The sequence below is a fragment of the Natrix helvetica genome (assembly GCF_964273705.1).
Source record: "Natrix helvetica genome assembly, chromosome: Z".
NCBI classification, from domain to species: Eukaryota; Metazoa; Chordata; class Lepidosauria; order Squamata; family Natricidae; genus Natrix; species Natrix helvetica.
In genome coordinates this window covers 133,177,097-133,201,843 of record NC_138554.1, presented here as the reverse complement: position 1 = coordinate 133,201,843, position 24,747 = coordinate 133,177,097, and the positions used below count along the sequence as shown (strand labels likewise).

At 44.1% G+C, this 24,747-nt stretch overlaps 1 protein-coding gene across 4 annotated transcripts in view; it reads left to right on the top strand.

The window, feature by feature from the left end:
- The first annotated feature begins 9,761 nt into the window (after positions 1-9,761).
- ACTR3B (actin related protein 3B) overlaps positions 9,762-24,747 on the top strand; it is a 46,333-nt gene continuing 31,347 nt past the window's right edge. For 3 of the 4 annotated variants that reach the window (XM_081969976.1, XM_081969973.1, XM_081969972.1), the window contains exons 1-3: positions 9,762-10,334; positions 23,374-23,429; positions 24,436-24,560. In XM_081969976.1, coding sequence (XP_081826102.1) covers positions 10,291-10,334; positions 23,374-23,429; positions 24,436-24,560 — 225 coding nt within the window. In that variant the 5' untranslated portion in view covers positions 9,762-10,290. Of the gene's footprint in view, positions 10,335-23,373; positions 23,430-24,435; positions 24,561-24,747 lie in introns of those variants that run through there. The other variant, XM_081969974.1, reaches the window with a different exon arrangement.

The following is a 24,747-nucleotide window of genomic DNA, read 5'->3' as shown; positions in this document are numbered from 1 at the left end:
CACGGCAGTTATTAATTGAATCATGCAGTCATTAAGCGAATCGGTCTCCCCCCATTGACTTTGCTTGTTGAAAGCTAGCTGGGAAGGTCACAAATGTTGATCACATGGTCCTGTGTGCAACCTTCGTAAATACGGTACATATAGGTTGGAAAGCATAGGAATTCTGATCATGTGACCATGGAATGCTGTCACGGATGTAAATACAAATACCAGTTGTAAATCACTTTTTTAAAATATTGTTGTAACTGTGGTCACTAAATGAAATGTTGTAAGTCGAGGACTATTGTTGGATTAGGTAATGGATAGGCACACACAGGCTTTATGGTAACAACAGCTCTTTATTAAGTACAACAAGTGAGAACAAACCAGCGAAGGTTGAGTCTGACAGCAGCCCTTTTATAGGGAGCTGTCAGACCCTCCGACCAATAGGATTAAACCTCTGTTCTCGCTGGAACAGAGGACCTTGATGGAAACCACTGTAGTTAGAACAAGTATCTAACACCCCTCCCCTCTTGGATGGAACAATCCTACTTGTTACGTAGTCATGCAGTTAGGCAGGCTTTTGGGTAGCTCTGCCTGACCTGCGCAGTTCAGTAGGAGGGGTTTGCTCCGCAGCTCCGTTTGGTGGAAGCTCCTGGAACCTTTCACAGGCCGCGGCTGGAGCTTCTGGAGCCGGTTCGCTCGGAGCTCGCTACGGGCCTGCAACATAACCAGGTAAGTTTCCTGGTACCCTCGGGCTTGAGCTGGCCGTGGAAGGAGTGAGTGTTTGCTCCTTTTGGGTAGGGCTTTGGCTAACTCGTGCAGGAGTTACCTCTGGTTGTCTAAGAGTGGAGTTGGAGAGGTGGCCACGGAGTTGGTCAATATGCCTTCTCCAATTCCTACCGTCCTCGAGCTCTAGGAGGTAAGAGCGAGGGCTGGTGATGCCTATCACTCTGGCAGGAATCGACAGAGTTCCCCTGGAGTAGTTGTGGGAGTATACCGAATCCCCTATGCTAAATGTCCGAATCTTGCTTGTGGAGTCTGGGGGCAATGAGGCATAATAATTGGGGTGTAGCCGGTCTAAGTGGGACCTTAGCTGGCAACCCATGAGAAGCTCGGAGGGGCTTCTCCCTGTAGTGGCACTGTGTGTGATGTGCTGAATTAGCAAATAGTGGTCAACCCGTGTTTGCCAATCTCCCGGGCCCATCCTAGAGAGGGCCTCTTTTGCAAATCCCACTATTCTCTCCGCCTGACCATTGGAGGCCGGATGGAATGGCGCGACCAGGGCATGTCTGATTCCCTGAGCTGCTAGGAAGGTCTCAAATTGCATGGCTGTGAATTGGGGCCCGTTGTCAGAGACCAAGATGTTGGGCAGGCCATGCATGGAGAAAAGTCTCCATAGCACCTTGATGACCGCTTCTGCCATAGTGAAGGTCATCAGGACTACCTCTAACCATTTCGAGGAGGCGTCCATAACTACGAGAAATGTCTGCCTGTGAACTGGGTTAGCAAAGTAAATGTGCACCCTAGACCATGGTGCTTGAGGTCGCTCCCACTCCTTAGCGGGCGCCTCTGGGGGAGCTGGTCTGGACTCCTGGCATGGTGTGCAGGTAGCCACCCATTCTTCGATCTCCCTGTCCATGTTAGGCCACCACACGTAACTCCTAGCCAAAGACTTCATCCTGACAATTCCAGGATGTGTAAAGCCTCTAATACTGCAATGCACAGTTTGGGTGGAACAATGACCTGGTCCCCCCACAGTAAACAGCTATTAATAACTGATAACTCATCACATTTGGTAAAATACATTTTGAAATCAACCTCAACTGGCCCCTTGGGCCACCTACTCCACACCCAGTTCAAAATTTGCTTGATGGTGGAGTCCTTTGCAGAGTGGAGGGCAACGTCACTGGACGAGACATGCCCAGTCCCAAGGCAGTCAGTGAGGAGGACTGGTGTCTCGGGGGTAGGGTCAGTGAGAAGTTTAGGCAGCGGGCAGCAGCTTAGCGCGTCAGCGTGCCCCAAAGTGGAGCTTGGTCAGTGGATGAGCCGGTAGGAGTAGGCAGCTAGGAAGATGGTCCATCTGGTCATGCGAGGTTATAGCGACCTACACTGGGGTAGGTCGGTCCCCAGCCAGTAAGCCAACAACGACTTGTGGTAGTAACCAGTTCGAAGTCCCAGCCAAATAGATACTTATGGAACTTCTTTACTCCGACCACTGCAGCCAAAGCCACACGGTCCAGCAGGCTGTAGTTCTGCTCTGCGGCAGACAAGGTCCTGGAGTAAATGCAATAGGGGCTTCGGTTCCATTGGGCATGCAGTGGCTGAGGATGGTGCCAACGCCGAACGGGGGAGTGTTGCAGGTCAGCACCAAAGGCAGGGTCTGTCTGTATTGTACCAGAAAGGAGTCCGCTGACAGGAGTCGTTTTACCGCGGCAAATGCGGCAGCCTCGGCTCTGCCCCAGGATCACTTCGCGTTCTTAGCCAGGAGACGGTGTAAGGGCTCAGCAACAGTGGCTTTCTGTTTGAGAAAGACGCTGTAGAAATTAAGGAGCTCGAGGAATGCCTGCAGCTCGGTTTGATTGCGAGGTGTGGGGGCATCATGAATTGCTTTAATTTTTTGTGTGGTCGGGTGAATCCCAGAGCCATCGATTAGGTACCCTAAGAATTCAACCCTTGGCACAATAATTTGGCATTTCTCCTTTTTAAGATGGATGCCTTTGTCTCTAATTTGAGCCAAAACTGTTCGTATACGTTTTAAAAGTTGTGCCTCATTTGCAGCCGATACCAAGATGTCGTTGAAATAGGGGACGACTCCTGGAATCCCCTGCAAAAGCCGTTCCATGACACTCTGGAACAGTCCAGGGGCAATACTAACGCCGAATTGCAGGCGGTGACATTTGAATGCACCCCTGTGCGTTTTGGGCCTCCGCCATAGCGCTAATGAATGGAGGTGCTGTACAATGGGTACAGGGTAGGCGCTTTGTTGTAGTGCTTTATTTATTGTGCACTTGTAGTCTGCAAGGATGCGGACAGACCCATCAGATTTGACAGGGGTCTCCCAGCGTGCATGATTGACTGGCTCTAGGATTCCCTGGCCTACGAGCTTGTCAATTTCCTTGTCAGTTTTTAGCCTTATGGTGGCTATGTTGGGGTCCAAACTAAAGGAAATTGAAATCCCCACATACTTATCCAGACTGGTGCCGAAGACATCCTCAAACTCTTTAAAGATAGCTTCAGTGCCATCATCTTTCAAGGTGTTGATCCCGGTCACTTCTAGGCCCAGGGCTTGGAACCAATCTAGCCCTAGGAGGCTCTGCAGGTTGCAGCTGACCACTGTCACTGGGAGTTTCCCACTGAATTGCTTGAACTTCACCTGGAAGGTGCCTTGGCCAACGATGGGGACCCGGTTTCCCTGGTAATCTCATAGGCGGATGTCAGGGGTGCGAAGATGCTGCTTCTTTAGATTAGGGATAGCCAGTTTTAGGGTAGACCACGGCATGATGGTCAGTGATGACCCAGTGTCGATCTCCATCTGACATGGAGAGTCCTCAATGAGGACTGTGACCTTCAGCTTTTTTGGCCGCCTGATGCGGACTTGGCCGATTGATGTATGGCAGGTGACTCTATTGTCGCCCTCTGAGCGCCATGGTGCCAGGTAGATGTGCCCCTTTTGCTTGCAGCGCTGGTAGGTCGTGTCGTGGAAACGGCAAGCCGATCTGGCATAGTCTCCTCCACAGCCAGCGCAAGGCGGGAGACGCGGTTTGAATTTGCGCGCGGGCTGGGCGCAACTACTGCGCATGCAGCATTTGTCATCTTCCTTGCCCTCTGAGCTCTCGGGCTCTGCAGCCTCGTGATGTACGCATGTACTCTTTCACGCGTCTTGTGGAGCGCTTTGGTGCTGCAGAGTCTCAGTCGATTTGATGGCTGATTCGGACGCCCTGGCCTTGTCCAAGGCAATCTGCAGAGTGAGGTTAGATTTAGCGAGTAACCTCCTCTGTAGATTAATGTATCGTACGCCGCAAATTATGCGGTCCAGAATCAGCTCGTCCAGATCTTGGAATTCACAGTACGCTGCGGCCTTGTGAAGCGCCGCAACATACTCATTGATCGACTCGCCCTCTTTCTGGTTCCTGTTGTTAAACTCATGCCGGTGAATGTGCTTGGACAGCTTGGGGGCATAGTGAGTTCTTAGCGTCTGCTGAAGCACGGACCAGGTGACTGATTGTAGCGGTGTCGGCTCAGAGAGGTCTTTCGCTGTCTCAAATACTTCCTGGCCACAGTATCCGAGGAACATGTTCTTCTTGCGGTCTTCAGAAAGGTCCATGAGGTCGTTTGCCTCGAGGAAGCAGTCAAATCGTAGCATGCACGGTGACTGGGTCATACAACCATTTGGGTTCAGAGGGGTTTTTGAGTTTGCCACTCAAAAATGGCTGCTCGAAGCCATGCTGAGCTCCGGGCTGAATGTACTTGCTGGATTGCTACGGTCTTTTTGGTTTGCCTAGTTGCCTTCCAATCCCACCTTCATCGCCAGTGTTGGATTGGGTAATGGATAGGCACACACAGGCTTAATGGTAACAACAGCTCTTTATTAAGTACGACAAGTGAGAACAATCCAGCGAAGGTTGAGTCTGACAGCAGCCCTTTCATAGGGAGCTGTCAGACCCTCCGACCAATGAGATTAAACCTCTGTTCCCACCAGAGGACCTTGGTGGAAACCACTGTAGTTACAAGTATCTAACAAATATCTGTACCTAGCTTGCTTTAAAGGACATGTCTGAGAAGATAAATTGACTTGTGTAATCAGTTACTCTAGTCCTGCTTGCCCTCTTATAGCAAATCATATTTAGCCACTATATTAATTATGGCAAATGCTCTTTTTAAAGATTATCTATATTTATTCCACTTGTGGCCCAGTTCATCCATTTGGCAGATTTCTCAGTAGTTAACATGAAAGTGAAGAAGTAGGGCATATCGATAGTCCTTGACTTATGACAAGTGATACCAGAATTTCCATTGTAAGTTGTTATAACTTGCATCCAGACCTTTTTCATGACTATTATTGCCATGGCCGTCAAGGGAACCCCCGCTTTCATTAAGCAAATGACCTCAGGACACTGTGACCAGTTGCAAATGCAAGCCAGTTGGCAATTGACAACTGGCTTGCATTGACAACTAGTGGCATTAAGTCATTTGCTTAATGAAAGCGATAACTGCCTTAGCAGCCATTGCAATAAAAGTCAAATTGGAATCGCATGACAATGGGGATGGCGGCAATTAGTGCAAAGACAAGTCATAAGTGAGAGGACTGGACTTTTTCAGCCCTATGGTAAGCTCAAAGGGCATAAAATGAATGGTTGTAAACTGAGGACTAACTATCTATAACCTGGGCTTATAGAAAAAGATGAGCACAGGTCTGTGGCTTCCCTAAGATGACATCATATCTGTTTGATAAAGGAGGAATCGGTTTCATTCCATCCAGAGAAGTTCAATATTCTGCAAACAATGGAGCAGAGCTACGTAAAACCTGTCAGTTGTTACTGACTTCATGGGTGTGCCCTTCCAGTTTTCTCCGAGGCAACATGGAAACACGCAATTTCCCATTTCCTCTGGCCTGTTTTTTTCAATTTTAACGATAGAATTTACAGATGCTGACTGTGGTAAATATTCTTTCTGTAAACTTCTTCAGTGGCCCACACATTCCTTTCTCGTCTTCTCTGCGCTTAACATTTATCAAATGGAGGCATAAATCAACAGAGATATTATTCATTTTCAGAGGGATCGGTTGGGAGGTTTTGACATATTGATACAAAGATCTATCACACACACACACACACACACACACACACACACACACACCTCTTCTCAAATTCAGATCTTAGCCCCGATATTATGAAAATAAGAATTGGGTGGATCTAAAATGACCACAAATTATTGCATGATTGAAGTCACAAAGTGTGTGATGGGATCTAGACTTTATTCACCCCTCAGAAAAGGGCCCCGCCTCTTCCACAATAATCTGGCCTTTTGTCACCCCCAAGCTATAATTTCAATGATCCAGCTGTTTTCCTGTATCTTAAAAAGCTCAGCCTGCAAAGTATGGAGCAGATCAAAGCAAGGTTGGGGTACTGAATTAGCTGCTCTTTGTTTCACCAGTAAGGGCTGTTTCAAAACAAAAACTGGGTCTCGTTTCAGTATTTCATCATAGCTCTGCATCCATATTGTATTTTCTCCACAAATCTTCTTATATAACCACTCTTTGGTATTCCCCGTCTTTTGCAATATGGGAAGACTAGATCCAATGAAATTCCATTTCTATGACATGTTCATCTCTGTGTGGGAAACTCCCACCTCTCAGCAAAGTGATTCATTTCCAACTTAGGAGGCCTCCAGATTTCTATGCTGATTTTCCACTTCCAAAGAAAACACCTGTGACCATGACGGCGAACCTACGGCATGCGTGGCAGAGGTGGCCCCAGTTCAGTTCTGCTGCGCATTCGCACGCACCTCCCAACAGTCAGCTGGTCTTTGGTTTTATGCCATGTATGTGCAGGAGGCAGGGCCAGTACAGGGGGGGGGGCTGCTCACATGCACCGCGGGGAAGGGGATGTGGAGGGGCGGGAGCATGCACGCATACACAGGGGCGGGACACATGGAGGGTGGCACGTGGACGCATGTGCCGGGGGGAGGGGCATGCAGAAGGGCAGGACATGCATGTATGCACAGGGGCGGGACACATGCAGGGCGGCACGTGGGTGCATGCACCGGGGGAGGGGCTTGCAGAAGGGCAGGACATGCACGCATGCACAGGGGTGGGGCACATGCAGGGTGGCACGTGGACGCATACACCAGGGGAGGGGCATGCAGAAGGGCAGGACATGCACGCATGCACAGGGGCGGGACACATGCAGGGCGGAACGTGCACCGGGGGGAGGGGCATGCACAGGGGCGGGGCACATGCAGGGTGCACATGAGTTCATGCACCGGGGGAGGGCCATCCAGAAGGGCAGGGCATGCACGCATGCACAGGGGCGGGGCACATGCAGGGTGGCATGTGCGAGGGGAAAGCTGCATGCACATTGCATTTTGGAGGTTCAGCCATGCGCTTTGGGCACTCGGTCGGGAAAAGGTTAGCCATCATTGACCCAGGACATTAAATTCCTGATGTGGTTCTGAAAATATTTTGGAATCTGAAATCTGAACTACAATATAGTTGTCGACTTACAACCATTTAGTGACTGTTCAAAATTACAATGGCATTGAAATGTGACTTATGACCATTTTTCAGTTATGACCTTTGTAATTTGAATCACTGACCATGTGATCAAAATTGAGATGCTTGACAAAACTGATTCATATTTATGACCCATAAATATGTGTCCCAATGTCATGTGATCACCTTTTCCAACTTTCTGACAAGCGAAGTCAGCGGGAGAGTCAGATCCACTTAACAACCGGGTTACTAATTTATCAAGTGCAATGGTTCACTTAACAACTGTGGGAGGAAAGGTCATAAAAATGGGGAAGAACTCATTTAACGAATACCTCACTTAAGGACAGAAGTTTTGGGCTCAACTGTGGTTGTAAGTTGAGAATTACCTGCATTTAACAGCTTGCATTGCAATTTCATTTTATCAATATTAATTTATTAAACACTTCACTCAAGGCAGTGCTAAACAATATATAAAAGCAAGCAATGCAACAACAATAAGCCATTAAAAGCTTCAAGTTCCTTTTTGGTAGCTTCAGAAATATTTTTGGCCACAATTTTTGAGGATTGTTTTCCCCTGTCCTTTTCCTAGATCAGAGAGAAAGTGACTCACTTGACAACATGGTGAATTCAGGGTCTCCCGGTTTCTGCCTGATGCTTTTAATGGCACACCAAACTGACCCCTTTTCCGATAATAAAATGCACCAAGGATTCTTGACGAATGTATTTTTTTCTTTTTATGTACACTGAGAGCATCTGCACCAGAGACAAATTCCTTGTGTCCAATGAAGAATTCTCTTATTTTCCATTCCATTCCATTCTTCTGTTCTGTTCTAGTCTATTCTTCTATTCTGTTCTATTCTATATTCTTCCATTCCATTCTTCTGTTCTGTTCTATTCTATATTCTTCTCTTCCATTCTACTTTTCTGTTCTATTATATTATTCTATTCTGTTCTGTTTTATTCTCTTCCATTCCATTCTTCTGTTCTATTCTATTCTTCTATTCTGTTCTTCTCTTCCATTCTATTCTTCTGTTCTGTTCTATTCTATATCCTTTTCTTCCATTCTACTTTTCTATTCTATTCTATTCTTCTATTCTGTTATTTTATTCTCTTCCATTCCATTCTTCTGTTCTGTTCTATTCTATTCTTCTATTCTGTCCTTCTCTTCCATTCCATTCTTCTGTTCTGTTCTATTCTATATCCTTCTCTTCCATTCTACTTTTCTATTCTATTCTATTCTATTCTATTCTATTCTATTCTATTCTTCTATTCTGTTGTTTTATTCTCTTCCATTCCATTCTTCTGTTCTATTCTATTCTTCTATTCTGTCCTTCTCTTCCATTCCATTCTTCTGTTCTGTTCTATTCTATATCCTTCTCTTCCATTCTGGCGTCACTAGCGCATGGGTGACTGTGCGTAGGGCATCCCAGTCCAATAAGGGGCGCAATTGGCGCATCAGGCGAACCTGATGGAACGCCCCCCTTGTCCCGGCTGTCCATGGATGACCATGTAACAGCCGTGGCAAGGGGGGCGTTCCATCAGGTTCGCCTGATGCGCCAATTGCGCCCCTTATTGGACCGGGATGCCCTACGCACAGTCACCCATGCGCTAGTGACGTCTCGCCTGGACTACTGCAATGCTCTCTACATGGGGCTTCCCTTGAGATGCACTCGGAGACTGCAGTTGGTCCAGAATGCGGCCGCGCGGGTGATTATGGGGAGGACTAGGTACTCCCCTGTAACACCTCTCCTGCGCGAGCTGCACTGGCTTCCTGTAGTCTTCCGAGTGCGTTTCAAGGTTTTGATTATGATCTTTAAAGCGCTTCATGGCACAGGACCTAGTTACATGCAGGATCGCATCCTGCCCCATACATCCCTACGACCAATCCGCTCACACAGAGAGGGACTTCTTCGGGTGCCGTCCGCCAAACAGTGTCGGGGGGCGACACCCAGGAGCAGAGCCTTCTCTGTGATGGGCCCAGCCCTATGGAATGACCTCCCCCGTGACATCAGGACTACTTCCGATCTCCGCTCCTTCCGTGTACAGTTGAAGACCCACCTCTTCCAACTATCTGGCCTGGCTCAACCGTAAATTTTTCTTACTCCTCCTGACAGTTTTTAAATTTTTAAATTTTAAATTGTGTTTTACAATTGGGGTATTTTAATGGTGATTTTTAATTGTCCAATGTGATGTAATTTGTTACCTCCTCCGTGCATGTATGTTCTGTATATATGTATGTTTATGTGTTTGTATACATGTTTTATGTTTTATATACTCCATTGTACGCCGCCCCGAGTCCTGTCTGGAAAGGGAGCGGCTAATAAATTTAAATTTATTATTATTATTATTATTATTATTATTATTATTATTATTATTATTATTATTATTATTATTATTCTACTTTTCTATTCTATTCTATTCTTCTATTCTGTTGTTTTATTCTCGTCCATTCCATTCTTCTGTTCTATTCTATTCTATTCGTCTCTTCCATTCCATTCCATTCTTCTGTTCTGTTCTATTCTATATCCTTCTCTTCCATTCTACTTTTCTATTCTATTCTATTCTTCTATTCTGTTGTTTTATTCTCTTCCATTCCATTCTTCTGTTCTATTCTATTCTTCTATTCTGTTCTTCTCTTCCATTCCATTCTTCTGTTCTGTTCTGTTCTATTCTATTCTTCTATTTCTTTCCATTCCATTCTTCTGTTCTAGTCTTCTGTTCTATTCTATACAGTACATTGCTAAGGTTAGGACAATATTACAATATATATTTGACAATCTTGAAATCAGCAGGAGTTGTAAGCTGTAAAACGAACCGCCAAGGACAATTTCTTGCTTTTAGAGGCGCCCAGTTGTTCCCCCCGCAACTCGGGCTTTCTCACCCTGGGAAGCGGCTGGGTAACCACAACCACCCAGCGGTGCCACCTCCCAAGATGGCCGCCGGGGCAGCCTTGGCACGCCGCACACGTGGGCACCGGGGTTGGGCGCAAGCGCGCGGCGCTGCCCGGCTCCTCGTAGCTGCGGCGGCGGCGGCGGCGGGGATCCCCGGGAATCGGTTCGGGGACGGGCTTCCCCTCCTGCCAGATTCCAGCGCCGAGCATGGCGAGCCGCCTGCCGCCCTGCGTCGTAGACAGCGGCACCGGGTGAGTGAGCACTGCGGAATCCGAGAGCAAAGCCGATGAAGCCGCGGGCTGCGTCTCCTTCTCCTCGCGCAGAACTAGCGGCTTGGCTAGGCTGGGCAAGGCAGGGCTGCCCTGGTAGGGTCGGGCGAGTCTCAGCGCCTCCTCCCATCTCAGCGTCGGAGCAGGTGCCAGTTCGGCCCTTTCCCATCTCCGCCCCCTTTTTCCTCCGCCAGCACTAGCGCCTTGGCTCTGCGCTGCTGGTAGAAGGAGAGACGTGGCGGCTCTCTCTTTGATCTCAAGGCAGGGAGGGACGCCGTTTCTGCTTCTCCCAGCCCTTCTCTAGATCCAAACTATGCCACCCCCACCCCCCACCGTCTCATCCTGTGGCTGTGCTAAGAGGGGTGACGGGCGTTGTGCCAAACGGAGCAGCCCCCTCTTTACACGGAGGTCTGCAGTGTGTGCTTTGCTTCCACTGAGCTGGCTTTCCCTCGCAATCCTGAACTAGTTGTGGGGCTCCCTTCTGCTTCTAACAAAATAAAATTCAATGGTGCAAAAAGTAAGGGTCTACATTTAGGCAAGAAAAACGAAATGCACAAGTACAGTATAGGTGGTACCTTGCTCAACAGTAGTAACTGTGAAAGGGATCTTGGAGTCCTAGTGAGCAACCATTTAAATAGGAGCAAGCCGTGTGCAGCAGCTGCCAAAAAATCCAACACAGTTCTAGGCTGCATCAACAGAGGGATAGAATCAAGATCACGTGAAGTGTTAATACCACTTTATAATGCCTTGGTAAGGCCACACTTGGAATACTGCATTCAGTTTTGGTCGCCACGGTGTAGAAAAGATGTGGAGACTCTAGAAAGAGTGCAGAGAAGAGCAACAAAGAGGATGAGGGGACTGGAGGATAAAACATATGAAGAATGGTTGCAGGAACTGGGTATGTCTAGTTTAATAGAAAGAAGGGCTAAGGGAGACAGGAGAGCAGTCTTCCAATATCTCAGGGGTTGCTACAAAGAAAAGGGAGTCAAGCTATTCTCCAAAGCACCTGAGGGCAGGACAAGAAACAATGGGTGGAAACTAATCAAGGAGAGAAGCAACTTAGAACTAAGGAGAAATTTCCTGATAGTTAGAACAATTAATCCGTGGAACAACTTGCCTCCAGAAGTTGTGAATGCTCCAACACTGGAAATTTTTAAGAAGATGCTGGATAACTATTTGTCTGAAGTGGTGTAGGGTTTCCTGCCTAAGCAGGGGTTTGGACTAGAAGACCTCCAAGGTCCCTTCCAATTCTGTTATTCTATTCTATTCTCTGCCCTCACATTCCTGTCTTTTCATGCCTCCTCTAAGGAGAACTTTTTTCTGGTACTTTTGCTTCCCCCTAGTGCTGGATCCACCCCCTACCCAGCAATCTCACTGGTGTTGTTTTTTTAAAAACTTTAGGAATAATTAGCTGTAGGCCCCAGAGATTAGTGAGGATTGCACCCCTCTTGAGTCACTTCTCCCTGCCTTCCAGCCTGAGACCCAATAATTGCCTCTCCTTTACACCTCCTTGCAAGGACCCCAAGAGGCAAATAGCTGCGTGCCTTCTTCTAAAAAAAAGCAAACAGATTTCAAACTATCAGAAGTCTGCCCAGGGTAGCATCAGCCATCCATCCTTGATTATAGAAATTATAGAAAAAAACAGCTACGCATCTTAATTGCTTGCCCTGTTTCTCCCATCCTTTGCCAGTTTTGTTAGTCTCTAAAAATACACACTTGACTTCTCTCTTGTTTCTCAGCTTTCTGCCACACTTTCTTGGAAGTGTTCACAAAAAAAAGCAGCTTTTATTTTATAGCTCCACTATCTGATAACCTGGTGTGTCCCTGGTATTTATTTATGCTAATCCTGTATTAGGAAAAAGCAGTGACGTGCGGTGAGGTTTATGACTGGTGAGGCTGGTGACATCATCAAACCGCGTGGTTGCTCCGATCGCACGGGCGCAGCCCAAACGGAGAAGTTTCTCTTCTCAGAAATGTCAGAAAGGGACAGGCAGGCTGCCGCAGCTCCACTGAGAAGACATTTCTGAGAAGAGAAACTTCTCCTTTCTCCTCCTTCCCCCCCCCCCTTTCTAGCACTGAGGATGTTACCTAGGCATTTTTTGCATCGGGCGAGCCCGGGATCCTTGCAAGGGGAATGGGACCATGTGTGCAGGCGGCTCCTCAGCGCACAGCCTCAGATTAGCACAGCCGCGATCCCCTTCCCCTGCACATGTGGTCCCATTCCCCTCCTTCCTAAGCCAACATGAAGGGGACCGCGGCTGCGCTGATATGAGGCTGTGCGCTGAGGAGCCTCCTGCACATGTGGTCCCATTCCCCTCCTTCCTAAGCCAACATGAAGGGGACCGCGGCTGCGCTGATATGAGGCTGTGCGCTGAGGAGCCTCCTGCACACGTGGTCCCATTCCCCTTGCAAGGATCCCGGGCTCGCCCGATGCAAAAAACGGCGAGATCGGCACACTTGGGGCTGCTGCTGAGATGTCCAGGGAGGCTAAACCAAGCCGTGCGCCTCTCCCAGCCACTTTCGCGGCTTCCCGGAGTATTTTTTTTTTTATTTTCATGATGAGAGTGGTGAGGCTCTGCCTCCCCTGCCTCCCCTGACTGCACGTCACTGGGAAAAAGAATGAATTATATCTATAGTGTCAAGTCAAAGTAATGCTGGAACACACACACACACACACACACACACACACACACAAATCCAAAATGCACACAATCACTGTCAAAAGCACTGTGATTTGACACTATAGATATAATTTGTTCCTTTTTATTTCAGCGGCCCAATCATTCCAGAGTTATGCTGGAACAGACAGACAGACAGACATTTACATATATATATATATATATATATATATATAGATAGATAGATAGATAGATAGATAGATAGATAGATAGATAGATATAGATATATAGATAGATATAGATATATAGATATATAGATATATAGATATATAGAAGATAGATTTTCCACTCAGTATAGATTACTCAGTTAACATAAGGATTTCATTCCCTTTCTGTCCCATTCGTTTGGCTCTCTACTTTTCTTAGTTGCAGATCTTCCAAAGGGGTCCTTCCCTTGGCTTGACGGGAAGCTCTCACAGAAGCTCCTGGGAGGTTCTTGCCTGCTTATCTTTGCCAATTTTCCTACCTTTTAGCTTTTTTCCACAGGAGCCATTCAGAGAACAAAACTTGAGAACTGGGCTTGTTTGCTAAAGATTCTACTTTTCAGGGCAACTGGCTCAGTTTGCGTACAGGCGGTCCTTGAACTTAGAACCGTTATTATTGGGCCCGAAATGTCCATTGCAAAGCAAAACAGTTGTTAAGTGAGTTTTGCCCCATTTTACAACCTTTCTTGCTAAGTGATTCACTACAGTTACTTAATAACACGGTTCTTGAGTTCTAGCTCACGGTTTCTAGTTTCCCCATTGACTTTGCTTATCAGAATGTCGCAAATGGCGATCACGTGACCCTGGGGACATTGCAACCCTCATAAATACATGCCAGTTTCCAAGCGTACAAGTTTTGATCAGGTGACCATGGAGATGCTGCATTAAGTGTGCAAAAAAGTCATAAATCACTTTTCTCAATGTCCTTGTAACTTCACATGGTGACTAAAGGAATGGTTGCAAGTTGAGAACTGTATGTATGCATGCATGCATGCATTTATATATTGCCTTTATTATTTTTACAAATAATTCAAGGCTACGAATATATCCAAGACACTTTCCTCCTATTTTCCTCAGAACAACAACAATCCTGTGAGGTGGGCTGGACTGGGAGAGAGTGTGTGGAAGACCACCCAGCTGGTTTTTATGCCTAAGGCAGGACTTGAACTCACAGCCTCCTCTTTCTAGCTTGGGTGCCTTAACCACTGGACCAAATTGGCTGTCCTCAACTTAAAGCTATAATCGGGACCAGAATTTCTATTGCAAAGTAATTGTTAAATGAGTCGTGTCTGAATTTAGGACCTTTTTGTCATGATTGTTAAGCAAATCACTATAATTTTGTAGCGTATCTGGCTTCCCCCACTAACTTCGCTAGTTGGAGGCTGGCTCGGAAGGTTGCAAATGGTGATCATTCGAACTCTGGACTCTGCAAATATGCTGATTGCCAAGCTCCCAAGTTTTGATCGTATGACCCATGGGAATATTACGATGGTCATAAGTGTAAGGACCAGTGGTAAATCACTTGACTTGACTTCTTTTTTTAGATCAAATGTTTTTTTTTAATTAAACAAATCTTACACCATTAATCAAACAGTGTGTCATCTGAGTACAATTTTTGTGTCATCATATTTAACATTTACTATCATTTTAAATATATTTTTAAACTTTCCATTTACCTTTTCATTTCAATTACATTTCAATTCAGCTTCTCCCCTAAAAAAATCTGTTTTCCTTCCCAATTTATTTAATTTTATATCTCTTTTTGTCTATATTCATTTTCTATCCAGTAGTAGAATCTCCCCCATATATTATAATACTCAGATTCTTCCTTCCCTTTAATTGCCGATGTTAATCTATTCATTTCTGCACAACCCAATATTTTCTTAATTACCTTTACTTGACTTCAAACAACACCCCTTACTAGCACTGATGATGTTACCTAGTTAGGGTAATAAAACGTGTGCAAGAAAACAAGCAAACTCAGAGAGCACCAAGGAGCCCTTAGCAAAAACAGGGAAGTCATAAAAACCAAATCAAGATTCACAGACATAAGGATAGCTGTGCACCATTACTTTAGTGACCATTCAGAGTCACTGAATGATTTTGAATGACTTATGACCAGTTCTCACACTTATGACCGTTGCAGCAGTCCCACAATCAAAATTTGTGTGCTTCACAACCTGCATGAATTTGTAATGGTTGCAAGTCCTAGGATCCTGGGGCTGTCATTTGCAACCGTCCTAGGGAACTTCTGATAAGCAATGTCAGTTGAGGAAGACAGATTTGCTTAATGACTGCATGATTCACTTAACAGCTGTGGTGATTTGCTCGAAACTATGGCAAAACGTCATAAAATGGAGCACAACTCAATTAACAACTGCTTCGTTTAGTAATGGAAATTTTCGGCTCACTTGTGGTTGTAAATGGAGGACTGCCTACAAGCCAATCAGATATATAACCTTGTGTATGAACAATCTTTTCTTTGTTAATATGGAAGTGAAATAAAGTAAGGGTAAAGCTTCACTTTGCACATCTGTGCTAGTTGTTCCTGACTCTTGGGGGCGGTGCTCATCTCCGTTTCAAAGCTGAAGAGCCAGCGCTGTCTGTGGTCATGTGGCCAGCATGACTAAACACCGAAGGCGCATGGAATGCTGTTACCTTCCCACCAAAGGTGGCCCCTATTTTTCTACTTGCATTCTTACGTTTTTTTTGAACTGCTAGGTTGGCAGAAGCTGGGAAAAGTAACAGGAGCTCCCTCCGTTATGCGGCGCTAGGTATTTGAACCGCCAAACTGCCGACTTTCTGATTGACAAGCTCAGCGTGTTAGCCACTGAGCCGCCGCGTCCCTTAGTGAAATAGAAAAGGCTATTTCTGTTTTCCACTGTATCTAATAATCAGTTAACCAAATTACAGTGGTTGCGTCAGTCTGTGTCCCTGATGTGTTGTAGGGATGTTAGGTGCTAATAAATCTGTGTCTCTTTGTTATGCAATCCAACATTGTTTTGGTAATTGATAGATCCTTTGTTCATTAAGTGCTTATCCTCCTTCTAAACTCCATAGCATGACCGGGATAGTTTTATTTTGAATTTTTTTCATTTTCATTTTTTTTTTACCCTGCCTTTATTTTTATGAATAACTCAAGGCATTGACATACTTAAAACGTCTTCTATTTCCTCCCACAACAGCAACCCTGTAAGGTAGGCTGGTTGAAAGTCATCCGGTTTTTGTGACTAAAGTGGAACTAGAACTCCCAGTCTCCTGAGAATTGGCCCAAAGTCACCCAGCCAGCTTTCATGCCTACGGCAGTATTAGAACTCACCATTTCCTGATAATTGGCTCAAAGTCACCCAGCTGGCTTTCATATCTAAGGTGGTAGTAAAACCCACAGTCACCTGGTTATTGGCCCAAAATCACTCAGGAGGACTAGAATTCTTAGACTCCTGGTTTCAGGCCAGATGGTTTAACAACTAGACCAGTGATGGTTAATCTTTTTGTCGTGTGCTGAAAGTGTGAGCACATACACAACAGGAAACATGTGCATGTCCACACCCATAATGCAATGCAGGCCTCCCTGAAGACTTGTGGGACCAAAAATGGGCCGCAGGGGGGGTGCACTGCATCCCCCCCCCCGTTCCCTGTGCATATGCACTCCCCCTCTGCACAGGCGCACATGTCTCCCTCATGTGCCCTGTCCCCACACAGATGCAGCAGAGACCTGAAAATCAGCTGGCCAGCGGGAAGCATGCGCGCATGTGCAGTTGAACTGAGCTGGGGCGATAGCTCGCCTGCGTGCAGAGAGGACTCCGCTTGCCACCTGTGGCCCGTGTGCCATAAGTTCACCATCACAGCATTATACCAAACTGGCTCTCTTCTTACTGCATTTTAGGTAGACCCATTAATAGCTACATAACACAGCGCTAGCTGCCTGTTTCAACTCTCCGGTTATTTTCTATCAATCCTTTCCTGCAGTTCTACAGATCAGCTTACACATTCACCCTAAAGTCAGGAGGCATAGTGATCTATTTAAAACTTCCTAGAGGGCATTCCTCTGACGTTATTCTGTCTGTCTAACGTGGCATTGCATATATTAACTAAGGCCTAATCTAATAATCCCATATTTAATTACAGTTACATGAGCAATCTGATCATCTTCCAGGCTTTTTCACTTTTGGTGTAGAGTTTGCAATTGAATCAATACTGCTAAATATATCTCTCTATTTCAGAAGAAGGTCTCTATGAACTTGCTAGGACTTCTGAGAAACCTGCTGAGGATTGTCCTGTAAATCGATACAGCCTCTCAGAAATTATTTCGAGCGCAGGATCAAAGCCCTGTATACCATGACAGATAATGACATTAATTCTAGAGAGGTAGTGACACATTAGAGATTGATTTCATTTCACGTGCCAAAACATCTCTCAACATTGCAGGCAAAGCAGGCATAACCAAAATGTGTAGAGTAGAACCTGAGGAGAGAGATTTAAAGAAAGATTTGCACCAGGCTCGAAAAGGTCCTTTTTTAGGCATTCCCTTCTATTTTTGGCATACTTCCCTTGGTTAAGACAAATGGTGAGGCTGTGAATCTACATTGTAAACTGTAAACATTTGCAAGGTAATAGGTTGGTGAGGATTGCATAATAAAAGGTAAAAGTAAAGGTTCCCCTTGCACATAGGTGCTAGTCATTCCCGACTCTAGGGGGCGGTGCTCATCTCCGTTTCAAAGCTGAAGAGCCAGCGCTGTCTGAAGACGTCTCCGTGGTCATGTGGCCAGCATGAATCAACGCCGAAGGAGCAAGGAACGCTGTTAACTTCCCACCAAAGTGGCTCCTATTTTTTCTACTTGCATTTTTACATGCTTTCGAACTGCTAGGTTGGCAGAAGCTGGGACAAGTAACGGGAGCTCACTCCATTACGCGGCTTTAGGGATTCGAACCGCCGAACTGCCTACTTTTCTGATTGAGACCATGTCCCTTTTTTAAATTAATATTTATCTATTATTATTGTATAATAGAGTGATTTAAGACCTACCATTTTGATGGGGGAATGTGAGAGTCATAATATTTTTACTTACTTAATTTCTTAATTTGATTTTAATTTCATCTTTATTACCTCATAAGTAACTCTTGGAAGTGAATTTACTTAATACTCTTTCCTTTTCCCATTTTTCCCACAACAACGACGTTGTAAAGTGGGTTGGGTCTCAGGGAAAGGGACTAACTCAAAATCACCCAGTTGGTTTTCATATCTAAGGCAGGGCTTGAAGTCACTGTCTCCTGGTAATTGGTCCAAAGTCACCCAACTGGCGTTCATGAAGAACAAGAAGCACTGGGTGGAAACTAATCAAGGAGAGAAGCAACTTAGAACTGAGGAGAAATTTCCTGACAGTGAGAACAATTAATCAGTGGAACAGCTTGCCTCCAGAAGTTGTGAATGCCCCAACACTGGAAGTCTTGAAGATGTTGGATAGCCATTTGTCTGAAACGGTATAGGGTTTCCTGCCTAGGCAGGGGGTTGGACTAGAAGACCTCCAAGGTCCCTTCCAACTCTGCTATTGTATTGTATTTTATTGTATGCCAAAAGTGGGACTTGAACTCACAGTATCTTGATTTCAACCCTAACCAAACTGGCACTTTTCTTATAAGTGAAGTCCCCTTTTTCAGTTGAGTTTTAATTCTGATTGCCTTATGGCTGCAACCATTCATGCCGATTTCCTAACAAAAGTATGGAAATGTTTTTGCTGTTGCTTTTTTCTTTGACTTCACAGTCTAGTCAACAGATGAGATGCCCCAGAGATTTCTAATCCTGTTTGCTTCTCTGACCCAGACACCTGCTCTACCTCTTACATTGCCTATTGAAGAACAAGTATTTGTGTGAAGGCTTACGAATTGATGTCCTGCTTTTGCCAGCCTGAATTATTAATATTATTTATTTTAACCATGTTTATTTAATTGTAAGCCTGGATTAATACTACCTCGTGGGGAAGACTGAATCCTATAGGGTACATCCTTGTTCAGTTGCAAGGGGAAATTCTCTGTCAGGACTCAAAATGAGAAAAAAAACCAGAGTATTAATAAATCAAAGCATAACTAAATAGCGTTGATTATTTTTGAGAAAAGAACTACAGTTCTGCGATTGAGAACTTCGACCCTAAACTAGACATGGATGGAAATATGGAGGGCTGTTTCATATGATTTTCTTTTTAATTTTTTTTAATTTTCATAACATATAATCACATGTATACTATTACACAGCCAACATCGTATTGTATTATTAAATGTTTACATCAATTCATCTTACCATCAACTCCCAAAAACAATTATTGGCTTTTCTGCTCTCCATACACCATATTTGTACCTTATCTATAACTTTCTTCTCCCTCTCTCCTCTCTCCTCCCCCTCCCTACCTCCTTTCTTCTCTCTGTCATCCTTCCCTTCTCTACTTCTCCTTCCTCTCTCCTTCTTTCTCCCCTTTCCACTCCTCCTTTTTCTCCTCCTCTTCCCCCCCTTGCCCTCTCTCCTATCCCTCTCTTCTTCCCTTACCTCTCTCCTCTACTTCCCACTTCCCATATGATCTTCTTAAGGACCTCCCAGGCATGCCAGTTCTCAAAAGCATGGAAGATAATACAATAATAATACAATAATAATAATAATAATAATAATAATAATAATAATAATAATAATAATAATAATAATACAATAGTAGAGTTGGAAGGGACCTTGGAGGTCTTCTAGTCCAACCCCCTGCCTAGGCAGGAAACCCTATATCATTTCAGACAAATAGCTATCCAACATCTTCTTAAAGACTTCCAGTGTTGGGGCATTCACAACTTCTGGAGGCAACTTCTGTTCAACTGATTGATTGTTCTAACTGTCAGGAAATTTCTCCTCAGTTCTAAGTTGCTTCTCTCCTTGATTAGTTTCCACCCATTGCTTCTTGTTCTACCCTCAGGTGCCTTGGAGAATAGTTTGACTCCCTCTTCTTTCTGGCAACCCCTGAGATATTGGAAGACTGCTATCATGTCTCCCCTAGTCCTTCTTTCTCTTAAGCTAGACATACCCAGTTCCTGCAACCGTTCTTCATATGTTTTAGTCTCCAGTCCCCTAATCATCTTTGTTGCTCTTCTCTGCACTCTTTCTAGAGTCTCCACATCTTTTTTACATCGTGGTGACCAAAACTGAATGCAGTATTCCAAGTGTGGCCTTACCAAGCCATTATAAAGTGGTATTAACACTTCACGTGATCTTGATTCTATCCCTCTGTTGATGCAGCCTAGAACTGTGTTGGCTTTTTTGGCAGCTGCTGCACACTGCTGGCTCCTATTTAAATGGTTGTCCACTAGGACTCCAAGATCCCTTTTGATGACCTCTCTTGTTCAGTCCACAGTTCTTAAGTGACTCAAGACTAATTACTTCCATAGATTTGAGTGAAGCCAAAGCATTAATTTGTTAAAATCAGTATATAGCAATTATTAATCATAAGATTAAAGAAGGCCAGGAACACAATGGCTGGATACCATCAAATCTGACACCAGCCAGAGCATAGAACAACTCAAAGAAAGAGGGTAATTCGCAGTTCAGGGTCATAGGAAAATACAAGTGTAAAGGTTAAAAAATGGTACAGGTAAGTGGATTCATTATTGGGAAGTAAAACATTGAACAGAAAATTATTTTTATGTAAATATAAAGTCGGGATCACGGGAATACCACCCCGAACAACCCATCAGAGAAAGTAACAAGCAAGGGCAACAATGGAAAGGAGGGAGGATGAGGAGGGAAAGGAAGAAAGAGGAAGTAAGGGAGGCGAAGCAAGAGTAGGAGAGAGGGTAAGAAGGAGAAGAAGAGAGGAGTGGGGGAGAGAGAGGGGAAGAAGAAAAGAGGAAGGAGAGGAGTATTTATAAGAATGTATACTTGTGACTGTACTTGAAACAATAAAAAACTTTATAGATATATAAAAAAAAGATTTGCCAAGGGTCGGACACGACTAAGTGGATAACATCATCATCATCATCATCATCATCATCATCATCATCATCATCATCATCATCGTAGAATTAAATATTACCTTAACCTAATAATTACTGTTTGGGCTTTCTCGAAGTCATATCATTTTGGAGCTCACTGACCATGAGAAATCTCTGCAAATATAAACAATGGAAAAACTGGACATGCAGTTGCGACCTTTAGCCCTGAGCTTAGAGGATGGTATGATCAATAAGTGTGTGGAAAGCTGATTGTTCAGCATTAAAGCAAGGCCTAGAAAAGTTGGTAATCAGTAAAACACATGGGATGCAGCATATGTGTTTCTTTTTTTTGAACTCATGCTTGCCTTCAACTTTAGTCGAAGTAGTTTAGTTTCCAGGTTATTCTTCTTACAACATTCTAGCATGTTTTTGAGCTACAGTTTTATTATTAGATTTTATCTGACCTTTATTACGCTATCACTAACTTAAGGTGGCAAAAATATCCAGCACACATTCTCTTATGTTCCCCACAATGACCAGCCTGTGAAGTGAGCTGGGCTGGGAGAGGGACTGTGCAAAGTCACCCAACCAGCTTTCATGTCCAAGATAGGACTAGAACCTAAGTCTCCTGATTTCTTCCCCCCCCCCATTTTTTAATTGTTTTAATTAAACAAAAAACACACTTAAAAACATTCTTCATTACATCTTCCAGAAAGCATGTCGATTGGTTACAAATGAATTTCGTGCGTTACTACAATCATTCTTTATATTTCATTCATATTGAATTGTACATTTTAAATTAAAAATCTTTATACCATCAATATACCATCATTCTCATTTAACTATACTTGTTTAAACTTGCTTTTGCCTAGAATCATTTATATTTATATTATAATAAATCTAGACAAAAATTTATTGCTAGAATTTATAAGTACCCAGGAGAGATTACATCTTTATAACAAAATCTAAACAAAAAAAAAATATTAATAAAATTAGTAAATCTTTTCCCCAGGTCCCAAATTATAGTTTATATCCAAATTGCTTTTACCAGTTAGAGTTATTATTTCATTATTATTGTCATGATGGGTTATCTGTTAATGAATAAACATTTTAAAAACAAAAACATTCTATAAGCAGCTACAACGTTCTACTTATTAATCACCAAAAATTAATTAAGTTTTTATTTTTATTTTTATTATTATTTTTTAAGCCATCACCTTAACCACCACATCAATCATCAGTCTTATGAAGACGTACTTATTTTGCCATTTTAAAAAAGAATGTCTATTCTCTTACATACCATTTTAAGTATACATTCACATAATTGTTATTCTTCTTTACGTTTGTCATTCTTATACATTTGTTATTTAATAGGTTATAATATACAGTTTGGGTTGCTTCGTTTACCATCCCTTCCGCCTGTTGTAACACATTATTTTCCCTTTCTTTTCTCCCTCCCGCCCTTCTCTACTTCCTTCCTTCCTCCTCTCCTTCCCCTTCCTTCTTCCCTTACCTCGCCCCTACTCCTACTCTTCCCCTTCCCCTTCCTACCCTCTCGCCACCTCTTTCTCTCTCTTCCACCTTCCTCTCCTTACCTCTTTCTTCTTTCCCTCCATTTCCTCTCATTCTCTCCTCCTCTCTCCCTTTCTTTTTTCTGTTGTTATAGGTGTCCCTTTCAAATCTCAATTTATGTTTTCTTGGGATGGTATTTCTGCAAACCCAAATATAATTTAGCATCATTTCTTACGCAGAATTACTGAGGCCAGGAATAAAGGAGCGTTCAAATTTCTATGGGGGGAAGGCCAAGAGATTGCTTACCTCTGAACTGAACTGAAATCCATCCTCAGAAGATGCTGATCAATATTCTGGTACCATACTTCCAGACAATGGAATGATGACATTCTATTGATCATTACCAAATTTCTTACAAACACACTTTAAAGCAGAGATGTCCAACTTTGGAAGCTTTAAGCTTCAACTTCCATGCTGGCTGGGGACTTCTGGGAGTTGAAGTCCACATACCTTAAAGTTTTCCCAGGTTGGATGCCCCTGCTTTCAAGGTTTCAGCAATGATGATGGCGAAATAAGATTTCTTTTATGTCCATCCCTGTGGCAGACTAATTTTGAAAATGGATTCTTGTATACATTTGCATTTGTTCTAAGTCTTCTACTGTTTATGTTGCCTTTCTCCCAGGGCAGGCATAGAAACCCAGCAATTTGGATGAAGAGGTGTATTTGTGCTTTACAAAACGTAATGCATTTACCTGCATGAAATCCTTGGTCACAATAAGCCTTTATTTGATTCAGAAAAAGATGGCCAAATTTGCAAGCCAATTTGGCTAAGCCTGGTGTGGCTAAACCATGCTGAGTCTCTGATTATCTGCTTTCTTCTTATTCTAGGTACACAAAACTGGGCTACGCTGGAAATACTGAACCACAATTTATTATCCCATCATGTAAGTAGAGGGTGTTTTCAGAATATGTGCTCATCAGTGGAGAGAGACAAGCATTTGGCTTCTTTACTGTCTAGTGAGTTTTCCTTGGGGGTTGAGGGTGGGATGTGTGGGCCCTTTCTTCTGTGAAGTAGTATTTACTACATTAGTGTCCTTGGCTAGTATGTAGATGGAGAGACAAAGGTCTCCTTGCCAAGACTGGCCCTCATTAAGCCACTTTCTGGTTGCTATGGCAAATCCTCTTTCCTTCCTATCTCTATTATGTGCGCTGCCACAGATCTGCCTTGACGAACAAGTGACTTCCTTCTTTACCTGACACCATGGATACAGCTTGAAAGACTTTTCACTTGGGGTACCCTTAGGGCAGCTTGTATTCTGAATTGAAGATGCCATTTGCATGTGGGACTAAGCACCTCTCTAACGGCAAATATTTACCGTATTTTTCAGAGTAGAAGACGCACTGGAGTATAAGATGCACCAAGGTTTTGAAGAGGCAAATTTAAAAAAAAAGTTTTTGCACTCTGTAGTCCTCCCAAAACCTGCCCCGTTTTTCACCAAAATGGTCCAGTTTTTTTAAAAAAAGGCATGAATAGCCTTTAGGAAGCTTGTAGAGTGCTCCTCGGGGGTGACCCCCCCCCCAAAACAAGGAAAAAATGGCCTTTTTCTGTCAAAAAAATTGCATGCATAGCCTTTAGGAGGCTTATAAACTGCTCCTGTTGGCTGGGGGATGGTGGAAATTGAGCAAAAAACAGCCTGTTTTTCTCTCATTTCTGCCTTTCCCAGCCCCCAGGAGCACTCTGAAAGCCTCCTACAGGGTCTGCAAGGCCATTTTGGTGAAGGAGTGGGGTTTTGGGAGGCCAAAAATGCTGTATTCGATGTATAAGATGCACCCAGATTTTCAGCCTCTTTTGAGGGAAAAAGGTGCGTCCTATACTCCGAAAAATACGGTAACTGTTCTCCCAAGGCGAGCGCACCAAATGTGTATTTGCTTTCCTACTCTTTCATTTAGGTATTGCAATAAGGGAATCGGCCAAAGTAGGTGACCAGGCACAGAGGAGACTGGTCCAAGGTGTGGATGATCTAGACTTTTTCATTGGAGATGAAGCTCTCGTCAAACCCACCTATGCTACAAAGGTAAAGTTGAAGCGAATAATGGGAATGTCGGGCACAAAAAATCGGGACCATACATTGATTTTCGCTTTGGAAGACGTATTGCTCAAAACTATACACAGGAATCTCGCCAATTAAAGTTCAGTGCTAAATTGTCACCAGTTAAGAGTCCACAGAATTCAAGAAGGGTGGACTTAGACTGTTTGTGGGA